At 40.7% G+C, this 18,715-nt stretch overlaps 1 protein-coding gene across 1 annotated transcript; it reads right to left on the reverse strand.

Moving 5' to 3' along the window:
• Nucleotides 1-81: 81 nt before the first annotated feature.
• On the reverse strand, nucleotides 82-18,442 carry rfx3 (regulatory factor X, 3 (influences HLA class II expression)). Its single transcript, XM_005470319.4, has 17 exons — nucleotides 18,280-18,442; nucleotides 12,703-12,815; nucleotides 12,495-12,583; nucleotides 11,015-11,273; nucleotides 8,786-8,860; nucleotides 8,293-8,474; nucleotides 8,036-8,155; nucleotides 7,793-7,917; nucleotides 7,553-7,668; nucleotides 6,264-6,379; nucleotides 5,941-6,095; nucleotides 5,730-5,827; nucleotides 4,799-4,948; nucleotides 4,480-4,688; nucleotides 4,221-4,374; nucleotides 4,016-4,058; nucleotides 82-3,881 (listed from the first exon to the last, which is right to left on the reverse strand). The coding sequence occupies exons 2-17, from the start codon at nucleotides 12,808-12,810 to the stop codon at nucleotides 3,601-3,603; spliced, it is 2,280 nt and encodes a 759-aa protein (XP_005470376.1). The 5' UTR covers nucleotides 12,811-12,815; nucleotides 18,280-18,442; the 3' UTR covers nucleotides 82-3,600.
• Nucleotides 18,443-18,715: the final 273 nt, after the last annotated feature.

Below are 18,715 nucleotides of genomic sequence, written 5' to 3' on the forward strand. Positions count from 1 at the left end.
GTCCGCTATGGGTCAGTGAAGCTGCCATATTGTTCAGCTGAAGAGGCAATTCTCAGCTTTCGCTAGGGTCATGGTTGGAAATTTGCAAACAGCGGTTACAAAAACAATCTTCATCAATCTCAAAGACACTCAGAAATAAAGTATAATAGTGTTGGCTGCATTAACATTGGTCCAGCTTTTGGGAAAGAGGCAGGCTTTGAGATTGTGCCGGATGCTGATTTGGCTTTCTCAATGTGGCAAAAGTAAACTGGGTAAAGAGCTAAACTTAGTGAGAGAGATAGAAAAATAAGAAGCTTCTAGCAGCACATGGCAGGGTGTGCAAGACCAGAGAGCACTTTTGATCCTAAAGGAAAACCAGTAAATCCATTTTCACTTAGAATGCACAAAATAACTTCTCATCTCTGAGTGACGATAATGATGAGAGAGCTGAGATTCCTTTTAAACATAATCCAGCTGGAGAAAGGTAAAAATGCCATTGCCAAGGAAAGAAGAAAAGTATTCTGCAAAACCTTTATTCCTAACAGTACACCCAGATTTACAACACATTTGAACATTTTATAGACACAACCCCATTAAAGGAGCCTGTGGGAATGGTGCATTTCATTTTTTTTCCAATTACGTGAACACATATTTATATAAGGACTTCCACAATATAAGAGATTAATAAATTCTCCATTTATTGGACATTTTTCATTACTTTCTCTGTTCTCTTAAGTTGCACTCAGTTTAATATCGAGAGTCAGGGCGGCAGCGTCTCGTCCGACGCTCTGTTCGCTTGGCTCTTTTTGGAGACTTTCCAAGCTGTTCCTATTCAATACAGTTAAAATCTTGGATTTATGTGAGCCTAGTTCTACAATATGATCAGTGACTTTTTTTTTTAAGCCAGCAGGACAAGTACGGCTAGTGTTACACGTTGGCAGGGCAAGTGTTACAGATGTAGCATAGGTTTAATTGGTGAGGAAGCTGGGTTTGGAAATGTCAGAATTTACTTTTCAGATATCCTCATCCCCAAAAGGCTGAACATCAAGTAGAGTCCACTGACCCAATAGCTGAAAAGACATTTGCACTTTCCCACACTTCCCTAATGTTAAGCATGTTTTCTACACAGGCACACAAGCAAGACTAAAAACAAAAAGTACCAGTGTACTGCTAGCATCTAAAGATAGCCGCTGAAGGGCTGTGATAACAGCATTTTTTTTACCCTTAAGTCGACATAAATGACAAAAAAAAAAAATAGAAAAGAAAAGAACATCCAGCCTTTCTGTACAGGTCTGCTCTTTTTTCAGCGGAATAATCAAGAGTTATCATTAGTACCCATTTTAACATATGCATAAGCAATTTAACAAAAACAAAACAAAAAAAAATCACAATAAATATCAATAAATAAACATTTTTGCAGAGAAATCGTACAGAGCATTTCAACAAGCATGAAAAAATAAGAACAGATTTATTTTAGTAACAAAATGTTCCTATTTAGAGGATTAATCTCAATATTCTCCACAACATAGAAGGCTATAACAGTTCAAGTATAGATGTAGTCTAAGGAATCAGAAGTTAGTCACCATGCCTTTCCCATTTCACAGTCTATGAACTAATTACAGATGAGCTACCATAAGAAACATTCACATATAAACAATCAGATCAACCACGTTAAAAAAAACAAAACAAAAAAAACCCCAACAACAAATATATGTAGTGTATCATCATTATATATACTATACATATATATATCTCTATATCTCTTTGAATATCAGAAAATATCTACTTTTGGTCCACTGTACAAAGATGATCTTTAAACAGGGAACAAAGAATGAAGCATGTCACGGGCTAAAAATTGAAAGGAACGTGTGTCAGAGGTGAGAGAAAAGCAATGCAGATTTTCTCTATCGCGTTGAGATTTGTGCAGTACAGTGGTGTGTGTGCAATAAGGTTAGGTGACTGTGCTGCACGCGTCAAAGGGCTGGCACCACTGGTTTGAGGTAGGGTGACTGATGGATGTGTTCCAACAAATACACACAAGCACACGGACGCACAGGCATAAACACACACATGCGTACATAAAAACGCAGCGCACACATAAGCATCCACGTTCACAAACACGCACATTCGCACACTTCACACAAAAACGAAGGCTAATAATGCAAGAATAGGCCTCGAGAGGGCAGAGTGAGGGCAGGGGAGAGGCTACAGACCACGATTCAGATAAGTAGTGGGCTAAGTAGAGCTGAGCCGGAGGAAACAACAGGCGTGTCTGCGCCTGCATCCCTTGGTCTCAACACTGATGAGCCAGCCCAAATCCAGCCACGAGTCACCAGAAAAGCCAAATCTGTGGCTTGGACAATGCAGAAGGGCTGTAGGCTCTCTACAGCACACAGTCAGGACTACATGGGCAGCTGCATTTAAAGATAAGGCACTATGATAAAGCCGAGGTACATTAAATCCCTGACATTCCTTCTGCTCTGCAACATGGCACTGTTGGACAGGAAACAACTTCTGTGCGCCCCCAGTTGGCTCACTCTTCAGTTTCCTCGCGTTAGTTTTTGGTCCACTGCAAACTTAAGGAATTTCATTAAGACAGAAATTGCAAAAACAGGGGAACGTGTCGGGTGGGTTGTTTTCAAGATTACAGCTTGTCACATAAACAGCATTACAGAGCATCTAAAATTAACAAAGGCAAGCGTTATGCACAGAGTGCATAGAAAAGCTAGCATTAGAGACTTTTTTTCCTTTTTAAACAGCCTTTCTTCTCAATTTCCTATATACAAGAGTAGCAGCAGTGACATCTCTTTAGGGTTTTTTTTTCTTATTTTTCCTGTGGCTAAAAGCTATAAGTGTTTATCGGTGGATGGCTACCAAATCATTCTCAAAGGGAACGGAAAAAACTGCCCCATGATCCTTAATTAAAAATCATATATAAACATAAAGTTGTATCTTTGTCAGTTTCGTTAGCTACATACAGAAACATTTTTGTTCAACCAAAAGTGTATCAGCAGTTGGAATGCGTGACAACATGAAATCATACTAAAATTAGGAGGATTAACTAGAAAATTAAGGAAAAAACGAAACAAAAACCCAAAACACAATGATAGCACCATGATTTCTTTTTTATGTAATATTAATTGAAAGTATAGCAAAACTATTATGTACAATAGGTAAGGTCTTGAGTCAATCAATGCCTTTGCTCCACTGGGACTAGTGACATGGATTTGAGCTCTGAGACATCAGTAGTTATCAGTAGTAATTTGTCTTCGGGATAAAACCCATCTGCATACACAGACAGAGGCAGAAACGGGAAACATTTAACGGGTCGAATTAGTCCTTTTCCTTCAGGTCCCTTCCATCAGCTGCCGAGCACAGACTTAACGGATGACAGCACATCCAGAATCTAAGCAGTAAGACAAGGACAGAACAGCGTGGCCAGTGTATCAGCACTTCATCGCTCCTCCACTGACCCGGTTGGAAGAGGAGAGCACATCCACACCGGTGCAAACAGAGACAATGTGTGAAAAAGGACACAAACATCAAGACTTACAAAGAGAAAGATATGTGAAGAGTAACAGGGTAAAAAGGTCGGACAAGGTCGGCTGTGCCCCCAGACCCTCAAACAGAGGCGTAGGTGTTGCCCGTGGTGCTGCAGTGGCGGATGGTCGGAGTACCAACAGAGGGGGTAAGGATGTGCTCAGTGTGGTCCTGTGGGGGCTGCGGCAAAGAGTGGAGTACACCAGGCTGGACAACACCCACCACAGGGTGAGACCCATCTTCTAGTGCCCCGACCTGGATCACCTGGATTACCTCGTGCTCCGACTTCTCCCGCTTGGCAAGAGGCTCCCCGGACTCCTCCGTGTCCTCTTCTAAGTCACTGTCCATCCCACTTGTTTCATCTAGACAGGAGAAAACAGCAAACACATGCATTAAAAGGAAGCTTTAGAGACGGCTGAAAATGCAAAAATCATCACAATTCAATGACATTAAAAAATCTCACATTATTTGTAGCAAATATTATCATTTTACATACCTTTGTCAATGTTAGTAAGGGATAAGGTGTTGAGACTGTCAAACTGCAAAGACAAACAATCATCATGAAGAAATTTGTATTTAGTGGTTTCTATGATTTCACAGGTTGTTATTTAATATAGTGTATGACAATGGCACTAACTAGGAAACATAATTTTAAAAAGTCAGAGAGAGTAAAGAGAAAACAAGATATGCAACATCTTTACCTCCCCCATGACACCAATAGGTGTCTCTCCGGTAGCTTGAGCCACACGATGTTCCACCAGGTAAAACATGTATTCGTCATACAGCAGTCGAATCAGGTGGAAGGAACCAAAGCTGGCAGCACTGCGTAGAGTCAGGTCCCTGATCACCATCGAGCTTCAGAAATATAAAACACCAAAGTGTTTTTGTCTTTTCAAAACAATGCTGCACACTCTCATGTGTGTCTCAGAATACACTTATTTCCCACCCTCTACCACAGACCTGTAGAAGGACCATTTTAGCAGGAACTGTCGAGCCGCCCTGGGGAAGCTGGGCCGGTGCTCGTAGGGCTTGAGGACCTGAGTGACCACATTGTCTAGCCACGCTGCCCATTGCTCCAGAGAGCTTTGCTGCTGTAATGTGGCCTTGAAGTCCTGCTCCAAGTGCTGAACCATTCCTTCCTCACACTGGCACACCCACGATGCCTGCTCCTATGCAACAGTCACACGGGGGTTTTATTTGGACATTTTCAGGAAACAATCGACAAAAAATGAATAAGAGTCTATTCTTTGACACAGTAGTTAAGATCTTTAGTTCTTACCTGTACATTGGCAAAGTCAACACGATTGAGATCGCTGAGCATCTGGTTGATCTGTGATGTGTTTTGCAACACAGCACGTGCCGCCTGAGCCAGGTGGTTCAGAGATGTATATCTGCGCAATGTTTGCGCAAAGGCACTAACAGCGGCAATCTGTTAAAAGAAACAAGAGCCCAGATGTTATCTTTTTTTAAGTACACATGCATACGTATCGTAAACACATTAGTCTGCTCTAGGTATTCATGTTATCTATTAATAAACCGTAGTGTTATTACAGCCAGGCCTTGAAGTTATGCTCAGCCGCAATCCAACAAAATCATTTGAGCTCAGTGCCAGCCACCATAATTCAATTAACCTCCTAGGACCTGGCGTCCACATATGTGGACATCACATTTTTGGTTATTTTGACCAAAATACTCAATTTTGCTCTACATGGGCCTGATATCCACTTACGAGGACATTATACTGCTACTGTTCTATCAAAATTTTAAATGAATATCCTCATTTGTGGCTCTCATTTTTGTTAAAAACAAAAATAAAGCAAAAAAAAAAAAAATCTGGAAATTCTTTGTTTTTACATTCATTGGGCCCCAATATGCCCAAATATCAAAGAGAAATTAAAAATGCATGTCGTGGAAGAGTTCGGGTCTTAGGAGGTTAAGTTTTATTTATGTACCTGATAAGCTTTAATGCATCCTACTGCAAATCTCACTTTGGTAGAACTACTTCACCTTATTTAGCCTGCACACAATTGCTATACATCTGCAAGCCACTTTACAACCCATCTCCTTGCTGTTGATCTCAGTCTCTAGATTTTGATGTATGCATACTTAAGGGTGAGGAACACACTCACGCTTTCTAAGTATGTGATGTGAGAGCCATACAGCCAAATACAAAAAAGCTGCAGATGGGAATAATGTCTGCAATAACATACCTTGGTCTGGATCATTCTCTGTGGAATGGCATTCATGGCATTAGTGAGCCAACCTTCCAGGCTTTTGGCAAAATTGCGAATGGCTTGAGTCAAGGCACCTGACAAATGATACAGAAAGGCAAATCTGACAACACTGCATTAATGATTGAGCTGTCATAAACATTAACACAACAAACAAATAAACCATGAGTCATGTGTGACTGTGGCTCACTGGGAATGGGTCTCAGGACATCAGGAATAAGGATCTCCACAAGGGCCTGGTACATTAAATGGTCACAGGTGCTCATCCACTTGAGTACAGTTTCGTTTCTGCACAGCACCAATAGCTGTGATTTGGGGAGCCGTGCTTCAATTTCACTTATGCTGCTGCAAAATGAAAAAAACAAAACAAAACAAAACAAAACAAAACAAACAAACAAACAAACAAAAAAAACCCAGATTAACCCGTTTTTTAAAAAATTTCTGACATTAAATATTTTAATATTTCTCCTTCAGACACCACATACTGCATGTATATCATTTGCTTGACCTCACCTGTTTTCTGTGACAGTAGCACCCTCTACAGTGTCAGGGGGAGAATAACGCCAGAATGTCTGCCACAGCTTCTCAATCAGACTGAACTGGAGGTTGACAACCACATCCAGGATAGCCTGAAATGAAAAGAGAACAGTCATGAATGATACTGCTTTCTTTGTTCCTTTGAAAATAATGACTTCTAAAAACTAATGCCAGTCAATTCTGTTATATTGTCAGTTTTTTCATTGCACTTAGTGGCTAAAATGAAATTCCATTCCTTTTATATTAACAAGCAGAAACCTTTCACACGGACATTAAAATACCAAACCATTTACAAGGTTACACACTACTATGGGTTTGTAAGGACATTTTTTTGTTTAACTTTTTTAATTTGGATAAAACGAAAATTTAGAGCTGTGGTCAACACTTGTGGATGATTTGATCCCTAGTTTCCTGGTCATTATCAGAGTTGAGAACTTTCTGTTTCAAAATGTCAGCTGCTGGCATTTACAGATCTCTGTCACACATGATCTTTTCGAAAGTTCCCCCACTCTCAATCCAAAAAAACCCAACAACAACAAAACTTTAAATTCACAGACTTCTTTAAATTAAGCAAAACTGTACTTCAGTATTTTTAGTATTAGCAGCTTTTTGTGGGGTGGCCGTGGCTCAGATGGTAGAGCAGGTATACGCATTTGAAGGTCGGTGGATCGATCCCTGGCTACTCTAGTCCACGTGTCGAAGTATCCTTGGGCAAGATACGTCCATAAGTGTGAATGTCATATTAAAAAAAAAAAAATTCAAAAGTGCTTAGACACAGATCGAAAGAAAGAAAAAAAAAAATACTGTATGAATGTGTCTGAGATCGGGTGAATGAGACTTGCAGTGAGAAAGTGCTTTGACTGCTCAAAGTGAGTAGAAAAGCACCATGTAAGTAAAAGCTAATTTACAGTAGTTCCTGATTAAGAAAAAAGATTGTGTTATGATTGATAAAGAAAAAAAACTGACCTTATTTTGACAGAGAAAAAGAATCTTATTAGAAAATAAGTGGAAAACATGTGGGCCCTGCAGATATTAAGTTAAGCCCGGGTTAAAAGTTACACAGTTACCACACACACACACACACACACACACACACACTGATGATGACGCATCAATGGAGGCGATAACATTGAAAGGGATTACTCAGACATCTTTTAGCATGAAAGAGGATCCTGACCCGTTTCCTTTGTGACATCAACTTAAGTGCCCAGTGTGCCATGTGTGTGTGAGACGCTGCATTGAATATAAAAAGCACTTTGTCTAACCTCACAGTGCTCTCTGTAAAGGGACTGGAGAGCTTTCACATCATCTGGGCTGATGTTCTCTGTATTGCTCTGTCCAAGGTCCAGCTCTACAAAGTCGGGGAGTGCCCGCGACGCATCTGTTGGAAATGAACACAATAGAATCATCTAAAAGACATAATAGCCAGGATATGTCAGTTCAGTTTTTCTCTTTTTCTTTTTTTTTTTTAAACAGACTTTCGGGTAAAAAGTAAAGCCGCTGACCTAGGAACTGCTGGTGGTGCTGGCTCTGTGCTATAACTGTCTGCTCTGCAGCACCAGGATGGTGCTGCCCTCCACCTGAGTAATTCTCCCCAGAGCCACCATCAAACTTCTGCACTGGCTTGAACCTAAAAAAAAAAAAAACAATAACAAAAAAACCCCCAATACAAAAATCACATTGCTCACCTTCCTACCTATTAAAACTACAACTTGCTAATATTGAAGTCCAGGCTGTGTGTGCTCTACCTCTGTTTCTGCTGAACTGGCTGCTGTCTGAGTGCCATGTACTGCATGTCTTCTTGGAGTCTGTTGAGTGGGGAATCTGGTTTCACACGTATACCATAGTAATGATATTTGGAGTTCCCTCTGCAACACAAACCCCAAAGTTAAAACACACTGATAGACTCACAGTGAGGAGGCGGGCATATTTCTAATAGATTAAAATGTCAAATCCCTAATGTAACAGCTTTTCTTTACTTAAGAAAAACATATAAGGCGCTAACCTTGTCCCGAGGCGTCTTGTACGGAGACCCATGAAGATGGAGCGGATGAGTTTGCCAAAAGAAGCTGCATTTACAGGGTCCAATTTCTGCTCCTGGCAATGGCGCAGATAATGATTGTAGAGAGTGGATCGTGGCAGACTTACTCCCTCTGCTGTCTCGTAGTTGTCCAACAGCCACTGGAGCTACAAGAGCGAGAAAGAATTGTTTTTGATTACATTTTTTTAATCTTCTTTTTTAACTTAACAGACTCCCATGTTGGTCCTTACAAAAACCTTAGACCAACAGTTAGTAAATATAATACTGTTCCATCACTGCTCTGCAAAAGCTTCTATAGCAGCCAGAAAATTTAAAGCGGTAATAATTAAAACCAGCAACGAAAATAGCAGGCACCACACTGAACTTAAACGTACAGAGACTGGAGAGAGGCAGCAAGAGAGCGAGTTTAGCAAAAGTTAAAGTTAGACGTGGGCGAGCGTTCATAAAAGCAACTTACATGGCTGTTGAGCAGCGAGCTTCTCTGACTGGATAAACCCTCAGATTTTTGGAGAGTCTCAATCGCCATTTCAATCTGATAAACCACGAAGCACAGGACAACAAAATGTAAGAGGGGAAAATGAAAACAAAAGCAAGAAAAATAAAGAGTTGATGTACACACATTAATAGGCCACAAGCGAAAATAAAAAAGGTAATCTAGAAAAGACTCCAAAGCAAGCACCGCTAAACCCAAGCAGAGCAGGACAATCTGTCATTCAGGAAAACCTTTCGAGATGACAATGACTCTGTAATACCAGACTGGCTCTTGTTTTACAGGGAGGGGGGGCATGAACACGAGGCATAAAGTTAACCATTCTCAGCTCAAAACTTTTTAGTGCTCTTCTGGTAAATATGTGCTGTGTCTCAGCGTGATTCCAATAGTGTATATTAAAGTAAAAACCAAATACTTAGCTCAAGTGAGGGTGATTGCATACTATGTACACCTGGCTCTTAGTGGTTCTCAGGTCATTGTAGTGCAAGAACACTTACTTCCAAAGTGAGATATGCAGTAGCTGGAAATATGACTCTTACATGACTGTTTGAAAGCTAATAATTTAGATGAAGTGTACATAAAAGTCCAGTGAAAATCTAAGTAGACCCAGTGATTCAACACCTTGTACAAACAGTTTTAGCAGCAACAGCTTTTCAGTATGATTATCAGTGTCTCTCAATGTTGTGGAAGAATTTTGGCACACTCTTCTGTACAGCGTTGGTTTAGTTCCTGCTGGTTTGCAGATATTTATTATGCACAGCTCTCTTGCATGAAAGTCCAGATCTCATTTAGATTGAGGGCTGGACTTTGACTAGGCCACTGTAACACCTTGATTGACTGTTATAGATCTGGTGCTGGGCTTGGGCTCATCATTGTGTTGCATGACTCAGTTTGGGCATGCTTTAGCTGTTGGACAGATGGCCTGACACTTGATTCTAGAGTATTTTGGTCTACAGAGGAGTTCGTGGCGAACTCGATCACTACAAGCTGCAAAACAAGCCCAAATCATCAGCCCTCCACCACCGTGCTGGTATGAGGTGATTGTGCTGATATGCTGTGTTTAGCTGTGGTGCTGTGACATATGCTCAAACATCTCCACTCTGGTATCGTCCATCCAAAAGATAGTGATGAAGAAGTCTTCTGGTTTGTTCGGATACAACTTTGCAAACTGAAAACTAGCCACCATGTTCTTCTTTTTAAAGAAGAGGCCTTCTCCTGGCGACCCTTCTCAACAAGCCATACTTCTTCAATCATTTTCTAATTGTGTGGTAATGAACTTTAACATTTAAAATGCTAACTGAGGCCTGTCATTTTCTTCTTCTTCTTTTTTGCAATTTCTCTGATTATTGCACAGTCTTGGGGTAAATTGCTGGAAAGATCGTGACACTGTGTTAACCCACACCTAAATGCTCCAAACCAACAAACTTCAAAAACTTCTGCTTTTATAGAGGTGCTCACACTTGCTGATGATCAATTAATAACGTATAATTAGCAGCACCTGGCTGCTACTTAGCCTCTTAATTCCAATGCGAAGCAATAAGGGTGCACGTAGGTCTTCACAGACCTGCATAGAGTCCTGTGAAACCTGACTGCACATGTTGATTTATGAGTAGATATTTTCTAAAACGCAAAATATTTTCTTACAGTGAATTTAGATCATCATAGCAAAATAAAAAGGCTGCGATTTTCCATAAGCATGCCCTAATTTCCCCTCCTTACTGCACCTGTCTCTTAGCTCTTATCCCTTCCCTGTCTTCTTCCTCAAAGATCGGAAATAGTAGACATATAAAATAAGGGATAAAAACAAACCCCTATATTGCTCAAATAACATTAAAGATGATAGTGAACACTGCCGGTAGAAGTTATATCACTCCACAAACTCCCAGCCCACACAGTGCATTTCATACATCAGCCCCACATAATGACCAGAGATAAAGCACACACCACACAATGAAGGAAGAGTAGCACACTAAAATTGTCTATGTATGATATTGTATAATATGTGTACACATGATACATATGCTAATAGGGAGATTCTAAGCAAACTATTACTGGCCTGGATCTTATCAGGCAAAATTTCTAAGTTACCAAATCACAACAAACTACATAACACTACTCAGATCAAGAAACAAACACACAAATGCAAAGAGGGAAAGGTAGACTGAGGACCCACACAGTCGATGCTATGCGACTTACAGTAGCTGGTGAAGCTCGTGCGGTCTGGGTTGCAGGGTGGGGTCCAGCACTGTCCATGAGGTAAGCCCCAGAACTGCTGCTGATTACCTGACCCCCTGCCAGACCCATGCTCATTCCTCCAGTGCCCCCTCCTCCATTGTTGGTCATGCCATGTGACGTCACCACAGTGGACACCTGTGCTGAGCTGCCCTGTGTGTCAAAGTAGTTCCCTCCACTGTTCTGGCTGTATAGCTGTGGCTCTGAGTAGGAATAGGTTCTTCTGTTTAGAAGAGATGACAACAATCAGCCAGTGTGCCCAAAGTAAGGACAGAAAAACTACAAACCTTTATACATGGTAAATTTATTTTACAGACAATTTAAATATAGCTGTTATTGTGGATTTTGTCCTTTTAAGATAATTAAGTGCCACAGTGGTGCACTGGTTAGCACTACACACTACCTAATTTGAAATGTGACTCTATTGAAACATCAACCACCAGCATGATATACAGTGACGTAGCATAAGTCGAGTAAGCACAAAAGTAGCCTAAGCAGCATTTTCACTGGACATCCGAAGTAAAATACGAAAAAAAAGCCCAACACCGATTGTCACATTATACAACTGAAAAATATTTTCTATTTGGGATGTTCTACCTTGGGTCGAGCTTTTTAACCAGCCGCTTAAAGTCATGCTTTTCTACCATGAAACTGAATCAATAATGTTCATCCACACTTTGTTCTTCCTGTTCCATGTAGTGCAACTAAGGAGTGCAGCTACTGATGCTTTCTTGAGTCATTTGTTTACTTTTGGGTTGCACATGACCAGCTGCTAACATCCTCTGTAACAGCCCGGTTGTGCTCGACAGTATATTTTTCCGTCAAATGGTGAATGATCTTTGTTGTTTAAACTTAGAGTGGAAAAGTTTTTTTTTGCATATTTTGCAAAGTATTGTGTTTGAGGTTGTTGAAATAGCTCTCTTTTTAGGTGCTAAATCGACATCAGACGCTGAGATGGGCCTCACGCAATAACATGACTGTGCTTGTGTCACTGTTGTACATACTAGGGAACATTAAAACATGTAGTTGCTACAGCAACGATGTCATGATAAGACACTTTTATATCATGTATTATCGCAGCTGATATAATACAGCATAGCCCTACTTCTGCATTTTGTTTGCATCATATATCGGCTTGGGCTTGTTATTGAGTGTGCATCCAACTCTGTTCCCTAGACTCAAGAGACTCTTGGAAAGCATCACCATTTAAAAGAAAAAGACTACTTCAGGTCAATTTCAGGTGACTAAGCACCATCAAACACAGGTCTTCACACCACGAAGAAAAGAAATCTAACACAAAAACAACCATGCACTCCCACCAACATCATGTGCTTGCGACATGAATGATGGTGTGAAGAGACCGGGGAGGAGAAAGAACAGGCTTCAGAGATTTAATGTTAATATCTGTGGAGTGGTGTATGAGCAGTCTGGCTAAGTGACTCACATGTTGCCATTGGTGAAGACGCCACTGTTTTCCTCGACATACTGCACCTGTGCTGGGTAAACATGCTGAACCTGTTGAACAGTCTGGGCCTGGAAAGATAAATCGCAAAGGTTATTAATTAATCAACTTGTTTACTACACTTCTATATTGAACTAAGTAATACAAACATCCATTTCATATGCACTGGCACCAGACAGGCTGGATGTACCTGCTGCTGGACAGGGACCTGCTGGGTGGAGCCAGTAGGCTGGACAGGCACAGTGGTCTGAAGAGGGACAGTGGAGGTGGAGTCAGCGCCTGCTTCAGGGGTCTGCATGGCGCCTAAATAAGAAAGGGAAAACACAAAATCATTGTAGACCTGATAGTCTAACCGGTAAAGCAGCTTTTTTTTTTTTTTTTTTTTTTTTTTTTTTACAGACCAGTTTATGACAAGTTTAAAATCATTACAGGACAATATTTTGTATTTAATCTAATATAGTGCTGAACATAAGAAAAGCTGTGCTTAAAAATGTGTGCAAATTTTCAATTTGGCACCAGCAACACATTTAAAAAAGTCACGACCAGAGCAACAAAAGACTTGATAAGTTATGTAAAGATAAAACCTGGTGAACTGTGTCGCTTCACCGGCAGCATAGAGGAATCCTTGAGCGTAAAAGACTTTTATGGACAAATAGGTACAGGTTAAAGCTCATCAATGTAAAATTACAAAGAAACTGAGGGGAGTTTCATCATCTGTGATATAAGGCTGAACAGACAAGACCTTCAAGGCCTTGTGGAGTACAAGCACAGGCACAACTCAGTTGTGGAAATGAAATCATGGGCTCGTGAAAACTTGTGAAATTAATGTCCTTGGACACAGTTTGTTGCTGTACTTAAAAAAGAGAAAAACAAAAAAAAGAACAAAGAAAACCCAAACAAACAAGAGACCCTGAATAATCATAGTGTTTTCTGGATGGGAGGACAGATTGAGGTAAAGTGGAAAGACTGTCCTGAGGTTTGACTAAGAAAAATGATTTTTGGAAACAGCAAACGCTTCATCCTCTGGAGTAAAAAAAAAGAAAAAAGAAACAGACCATTCAGCTGGCAGTGTAATGCACATCTATGGAATATGCATTAATGCTGAATGATATGTAACACTTTGAGGGGAAAATATGGTGCGATTTGGGGAATCTTTTTACAGAAAAGGGTTTATTTCCTGCCTAACCACATTGTCCATTATAACAGTATGGTTATGAGTTCAAATCTGCTAAACTGGCCTGTCTGTAGTCTGGACCTGGTGACTCGATCATCTGGACCATTACGAAAGCAAAAATATGACAAATAAGGCCCCAAACTGTTTGAGCAGCTAATAAAAGCCTACATGAAGAATGGAATACCTGCTTTGCTCGCTCCTCAAATTTAACATCTGACTTTTCAGTTACCAAACGTTGTACAGATTTTTGTTTGAAGAAAAGATAATGTGCCTTAGTGTTCAACATGCCTCTGCCCACCCCGAAAAACCAAAAAACTTAATACTCTATTCACAGTTAAAGAGGGGGTTTATATCATTTGTAATTATCAGTGTTGCACACAGCTAATGCTAGTGTGCTATCAAGATCAATGAACACCAGTTCTAATAGGCAAATACTTTTGACGCACCACCCAATCCACATGATTTGGTTAGGCCAGGACATAAAATGTAGGAAACCTTAGGTACCATCACAGAGCTTTGTATGTTTTACTGAAATCAATGCTAATAAAACAGCTCTAGACCAATCCTACGGAAACACCTGTTTCTGCCCTCTGGTACTCAGTGTGCCGAGAGCCTCATGCTTCAGTGACGCATGATCCTGTCTCCATGTTCACAGCCATAAACCAAGTTAATATTTAACAAACTCCAAACAGATGCTGCTTCTCGTTTCTCTAACAGGCACTACTTTCACAGGTTTATGTTACTTAAGACTTGCATGAAATAGTATTAAAAAAAATAAACTGTCAAGAACAAAATACCTCATTATAGGTCTTTACCAGATGGGTTCATTAGTACTAATCAAAGAGCTATATTCTACATCTATATTCTACATCTTAAATTTAAGACTGCATTTATATACCTACTAAGACAGACTTTGTGAAATTAAGGACAATAGGGAGAAGAAACCTGATGGTGAACCTGTGTTTGTGAGTTAATAATAGTATGGCTACGCTCGCCTCCATTCCTTTCCTTTCTAGGGAAAGGCCACCTCCTTCCCACCACAGTTTCCATGAACAAGCCTCTCTTGGTTAATTAAGCTGGGTCTCCTAACAGCTTCAAATCTCTGCAGGGACAGCTCGATCTGTCCCTTCACCTGACACTGGCTCCTCTCTTTAGACAAAAATGATCACTTGATTCTTGTTGGGGTGACTAACCTCAAACAAAAACAACAGGGTAGAGCCAATAGTAGCAGGTGCAATGAAAATGAAATACGTTGACATTATAACAACAGGATTAACATGCATCCTTTACATGCATGCTACAACAAACCAGTAACTTGGTTTAAAAGCTGGTGAATCAAAGCTACCAACCCTATAAAAGTGCCACACCTCACAAACTTCAGCTTTTAGTTTATAGGAAAAACCATGATGGTGTCTATCACAGGTGTTTAGCCACCATTTCCTCACACGGCTTCATCGTGTCTTGATTTTATTCCTGCAAGTCTCTGTATCTCTAGGACTGGCATTCTTCCCTCATTTGCTGTTTTGGTCATGGTGGCACAGACTGTTTAACACTGTCTGTCAGAAATCTACGATGGATGTTCAAATGATCTGGTTTTGGCAAGCTGCAGTTAATAATTCACATTGTTTTCATACCCGCTGATTTATTTGGTAAACTCGTTTGCCCTTGTGCAAAGGGGAGTCTGATATTGGAAAACACCACTCCCTTCAGAATAGAAATGTTTCATCATAAGATAAGGTGACCACTTGGAATAACTTTGTATTGATTTGTAGTGACCTTTCCATCTAAGGGGGCAAGTGGACCCAAACCGCATCAGCAGAATGTCCCCCACAGCATAACAAGGGTCAAGGGTTTAGGTTTTTCCTTTAATCTGTCAACCATCTGCATATGAATGCTGAGAAAGGAACTACTTTGAGAGAGGACGTAGGCTTATATTCCCCAATGCAGGTGGAAATCTCAAGTACAACTGATCCCACCTAATCGTAGGAAAATAGACCCTGCACCGCAGCACACTCTTGCTGCCTCACCTCAGCCCCCTCCACAAAGACACACACACATTCATACACCTCCTGCCACACCATTCAGGCACTCCCTTGTGGCCCACTTAAATGCTGTGCTCCACTGAGCAAGTGCAAGCCCTACAAAGACTCAGAGGAACAAAAGCCACCAAGGAGTGCAACATTTTGCTCAGAGTTTTTTCCCCCTCCTCAGTTTCTCCCACTAACGCCACAGGCAACAAATAGTAAAGCAGGGAAGGTTCACAGTCACAGCTACCAGAAAATACAAAGAACTATAATTTGCCTCTCTAATGATTATGTATGACAAAGTTGGAGTTCTTATGCACTAAGCCAAGACATAAGAACAGGTGAACAAGCTTGAAAAGTACACCACACTCAAAGTCTCGCTTTCTCTTTCTCTCTCTCACACTCACACAAACACAGCACCACGATCAGCGCTCGTACAGCACCTGTGAGATGTAATTGGGAGCTGAAAAGGGTGGGGGTAGGGGGTATGCAAAGTACCACGTTTGTTTAGGAGCTGCGTTCTAAGATCGTAAAGCAGGAGTTGCTCGTAAGGACTGCTGATTCTGATTTTGATGTGAAAAACCTGCATAAATAAAAGGCAAGAATTAAACATTAAAACACTGATATACCCAAAAAAGCATAGCTGGAAAATTAAGTGCTGATAACTATGGTATAAATTTAAATGCATCCTTTATAATCTTTAAGTGTCCCCCTTTTTACATTACTATTGAAAAGCTGTGGCAAATAACAAAACAAATGTGCTGCTGAGCGATGAAAATGGCTGACTGAATAATTGAATTAATCAGCCCCTCTTTAAGTGATTGGAAATGCAACAGGATCCAGGCAGCAGGTGGCATGGTACTATTTCTGCCCTAGTGGACTACAGGTAAGTGGTAACATGATCTTATAACTAGCAGTCTCCAACATCCTGTTTATGTGTGTGTGTGTGTGGTGGGAGGGATGACCTATTTTGGGTTGTATATGCAAACAGATTAATACATTAACATTATTTTGAGCTTTAGCTTTTATTTTACAGGTGGTATGAATTACTCTGGTGCAGTGAGGTCCAGCTGCATGGGAGAGACAAGCGTTTCTCGTACAAAATACATAAGCAATCGCAGTAAAAAAGCCAAAGATGACCAACAGTTGTAGTTTATTGTTTCTGGATGCCCTCTCTGTGACGGATGAATACAAATAAGGGAAGATGGTAAAGAGTCCCCACAATGCTGCAGATGTGCCCATCTTCCCCTTCTCAGTGCGCGCACACACCCACACACACACACACACACACACATACACCTGCTCTCTTGCCTAAGGGGAATCAGAGGTTGCAGGTGAACAGGTGGACTCGAGAGTAATTGTGATGCAACGTTAAGAAACCTACTTTTTTTTTTTTTTTATAAGAAACTGCAATCAGATTAAGGAATGTTCAAAACGTGAATGAAATACAAAAACAGAATACTTTTACTCAACTCAAAAGCAGCCTGGAAAAAACAAACAAACAAACCCCCAAACAACCTCCTTTCTGTTGAGTGCCATAATAAAAACAACACACTTAACCCTGCTTCCATTCTTTGATACTCAGGGTACAAAAAAGACGAATAATAAAAATACAAAAATGAATATGTCTTTAACACGGAATCAGTAATTCTGCATTATTCTTAATGGAGGATGGGGTGTATTAACTGTTACCGGTCCATTTGCTGAATCAATAATACAGATTAACAAAACGATTCAAGAAAACATCACGCTGTTTAAAGGATAATCCGTTAAGTGTTGCTTTTCTCAAAGCTGCCCACTGTAAAACTTAGCCTTGGGTTATCAGTCAGCTTATCATTGCCATCTGATGCCACAAAGAGGGCAGATGGAGAGCTAGCGAAGCTATCTTGCTCCCTAAGACAAAAGGGAAAGTAATGGCTTAGCTATTGTCAATAGCAGTAAGTGTGTGTGGAAGGCTAGCTCACAGCACTTTCCATTGCTAATCGACGCACTGATCTTGTATGAGCAAACAGCTGAACCACCCGAAACACAAACTTACAATATCCCCATAACGTTACCCCCTCCCAAAAAAAGAAAAAAGAAAAAAGAAAAAAAAACAGAGATACCAACAGGCATTGTCAGAAGGCATCGCTGGCGTTAGCAACAGACACCTGCTCCTGCTCCAGCTGACCAGTTAGCATCACTGACTAGCCAAGACCTACGCTACCATTCAGCATGACAAGTTTAAACAAATAAGTTACGCAGAAAACACAATTTCCAGTCCAGCTGGACGCGTTTCGGCCAGTTTTAGCCTCACACAACGCAGTGAGAGGCCGTAGCTAGCTCCCGGTAGCGAACAGGACCTCTCACAGCAGTGGGCATTACAGGCAACGTTAGCAAGCAGGCTAACACGTTACAAAGAAACACCCTCGCTAGCAAACTACCCCAGCGATTCATCGAGCCTTCATTCATCAGCAGACAAACATAAACCCGAGCGATAATATTTTCTTCAAAAGAACCAAACAAACTACAACGTGACGCCAGATCAGAACTGTGCGTTGGCTAAAAATAGTAAAGAGTTTAAGCAAACCTGAGCTGTGGACTAGTTGATGAAGATGAGGATGGTGGAGGAGGTGGTAATGATGGAGAGAGAGGTTGTTGTTGGTGGGTTACAGTCGCCAGGACTACGGTGACTATGGCGCTGCCTCACTGGGCAACAGTTGCTATAAAACTCGCCGGCAGCGCGCAACCTTACAGGCAGGTGGGAGGAGATTATAGCGCACCTAAAACTTAATTAAACACAAAACCATCTAATCATTTTATTTCTTCATATATAAGGATGTTAAATAAGAAAAAGAAACCCAGAATTTACTAACAATTACTTTCAGGTGCAAAGACGACGCTATATTATTTTAATATAAATCTTTAACTAAGATTTTTGTTTCTCTCAGGGACATTTTATGAGGATATCCAACCACGATTTAGGACCTCCATAATAACGCTAATAATGTAACTTCATTACTTCG

Source organism: Oreochromis niloticus, linkage group LG7 (assembly GCF_001858045.2).
Source record: "Oreochromis niloticus isolate F11D_XX linkage group LG7, O_niloticus_UMD_NMBU, whole genome shotgun sequence".
NCBI classification, from domain to species: Eukaryota; Metazoa; Chordata; class Actinopteri; order Cichliformes; family Cichlidae; genus Oreochromis; species Oreochromis niloticus.

Bases quoted from the DNA above. Each gene is read 5' to 3' on its own strand.
- rfx3 (XM_005470319.4), bottom strand. From the start codon at position 12,810: ATGCAGACCCCTGAAGCAGGCGCTGACTCCACCTCCACTGTCCCTCTT. The intron at 11,274-12,494 runs GTGAGTCACTTA...TCTTCTAAACAG, and splicing joins GTCTTCACCAATGGCAACAT to AAGAACCTATTCCTACTCAG. The intron at 8,861-11,014 runs GTAAGTCGCATA...GTGGTTTATCAG, and splicing joins CACGAGCTTCACCAGCTACT to ATTGAAATGGCGATTGAGAC.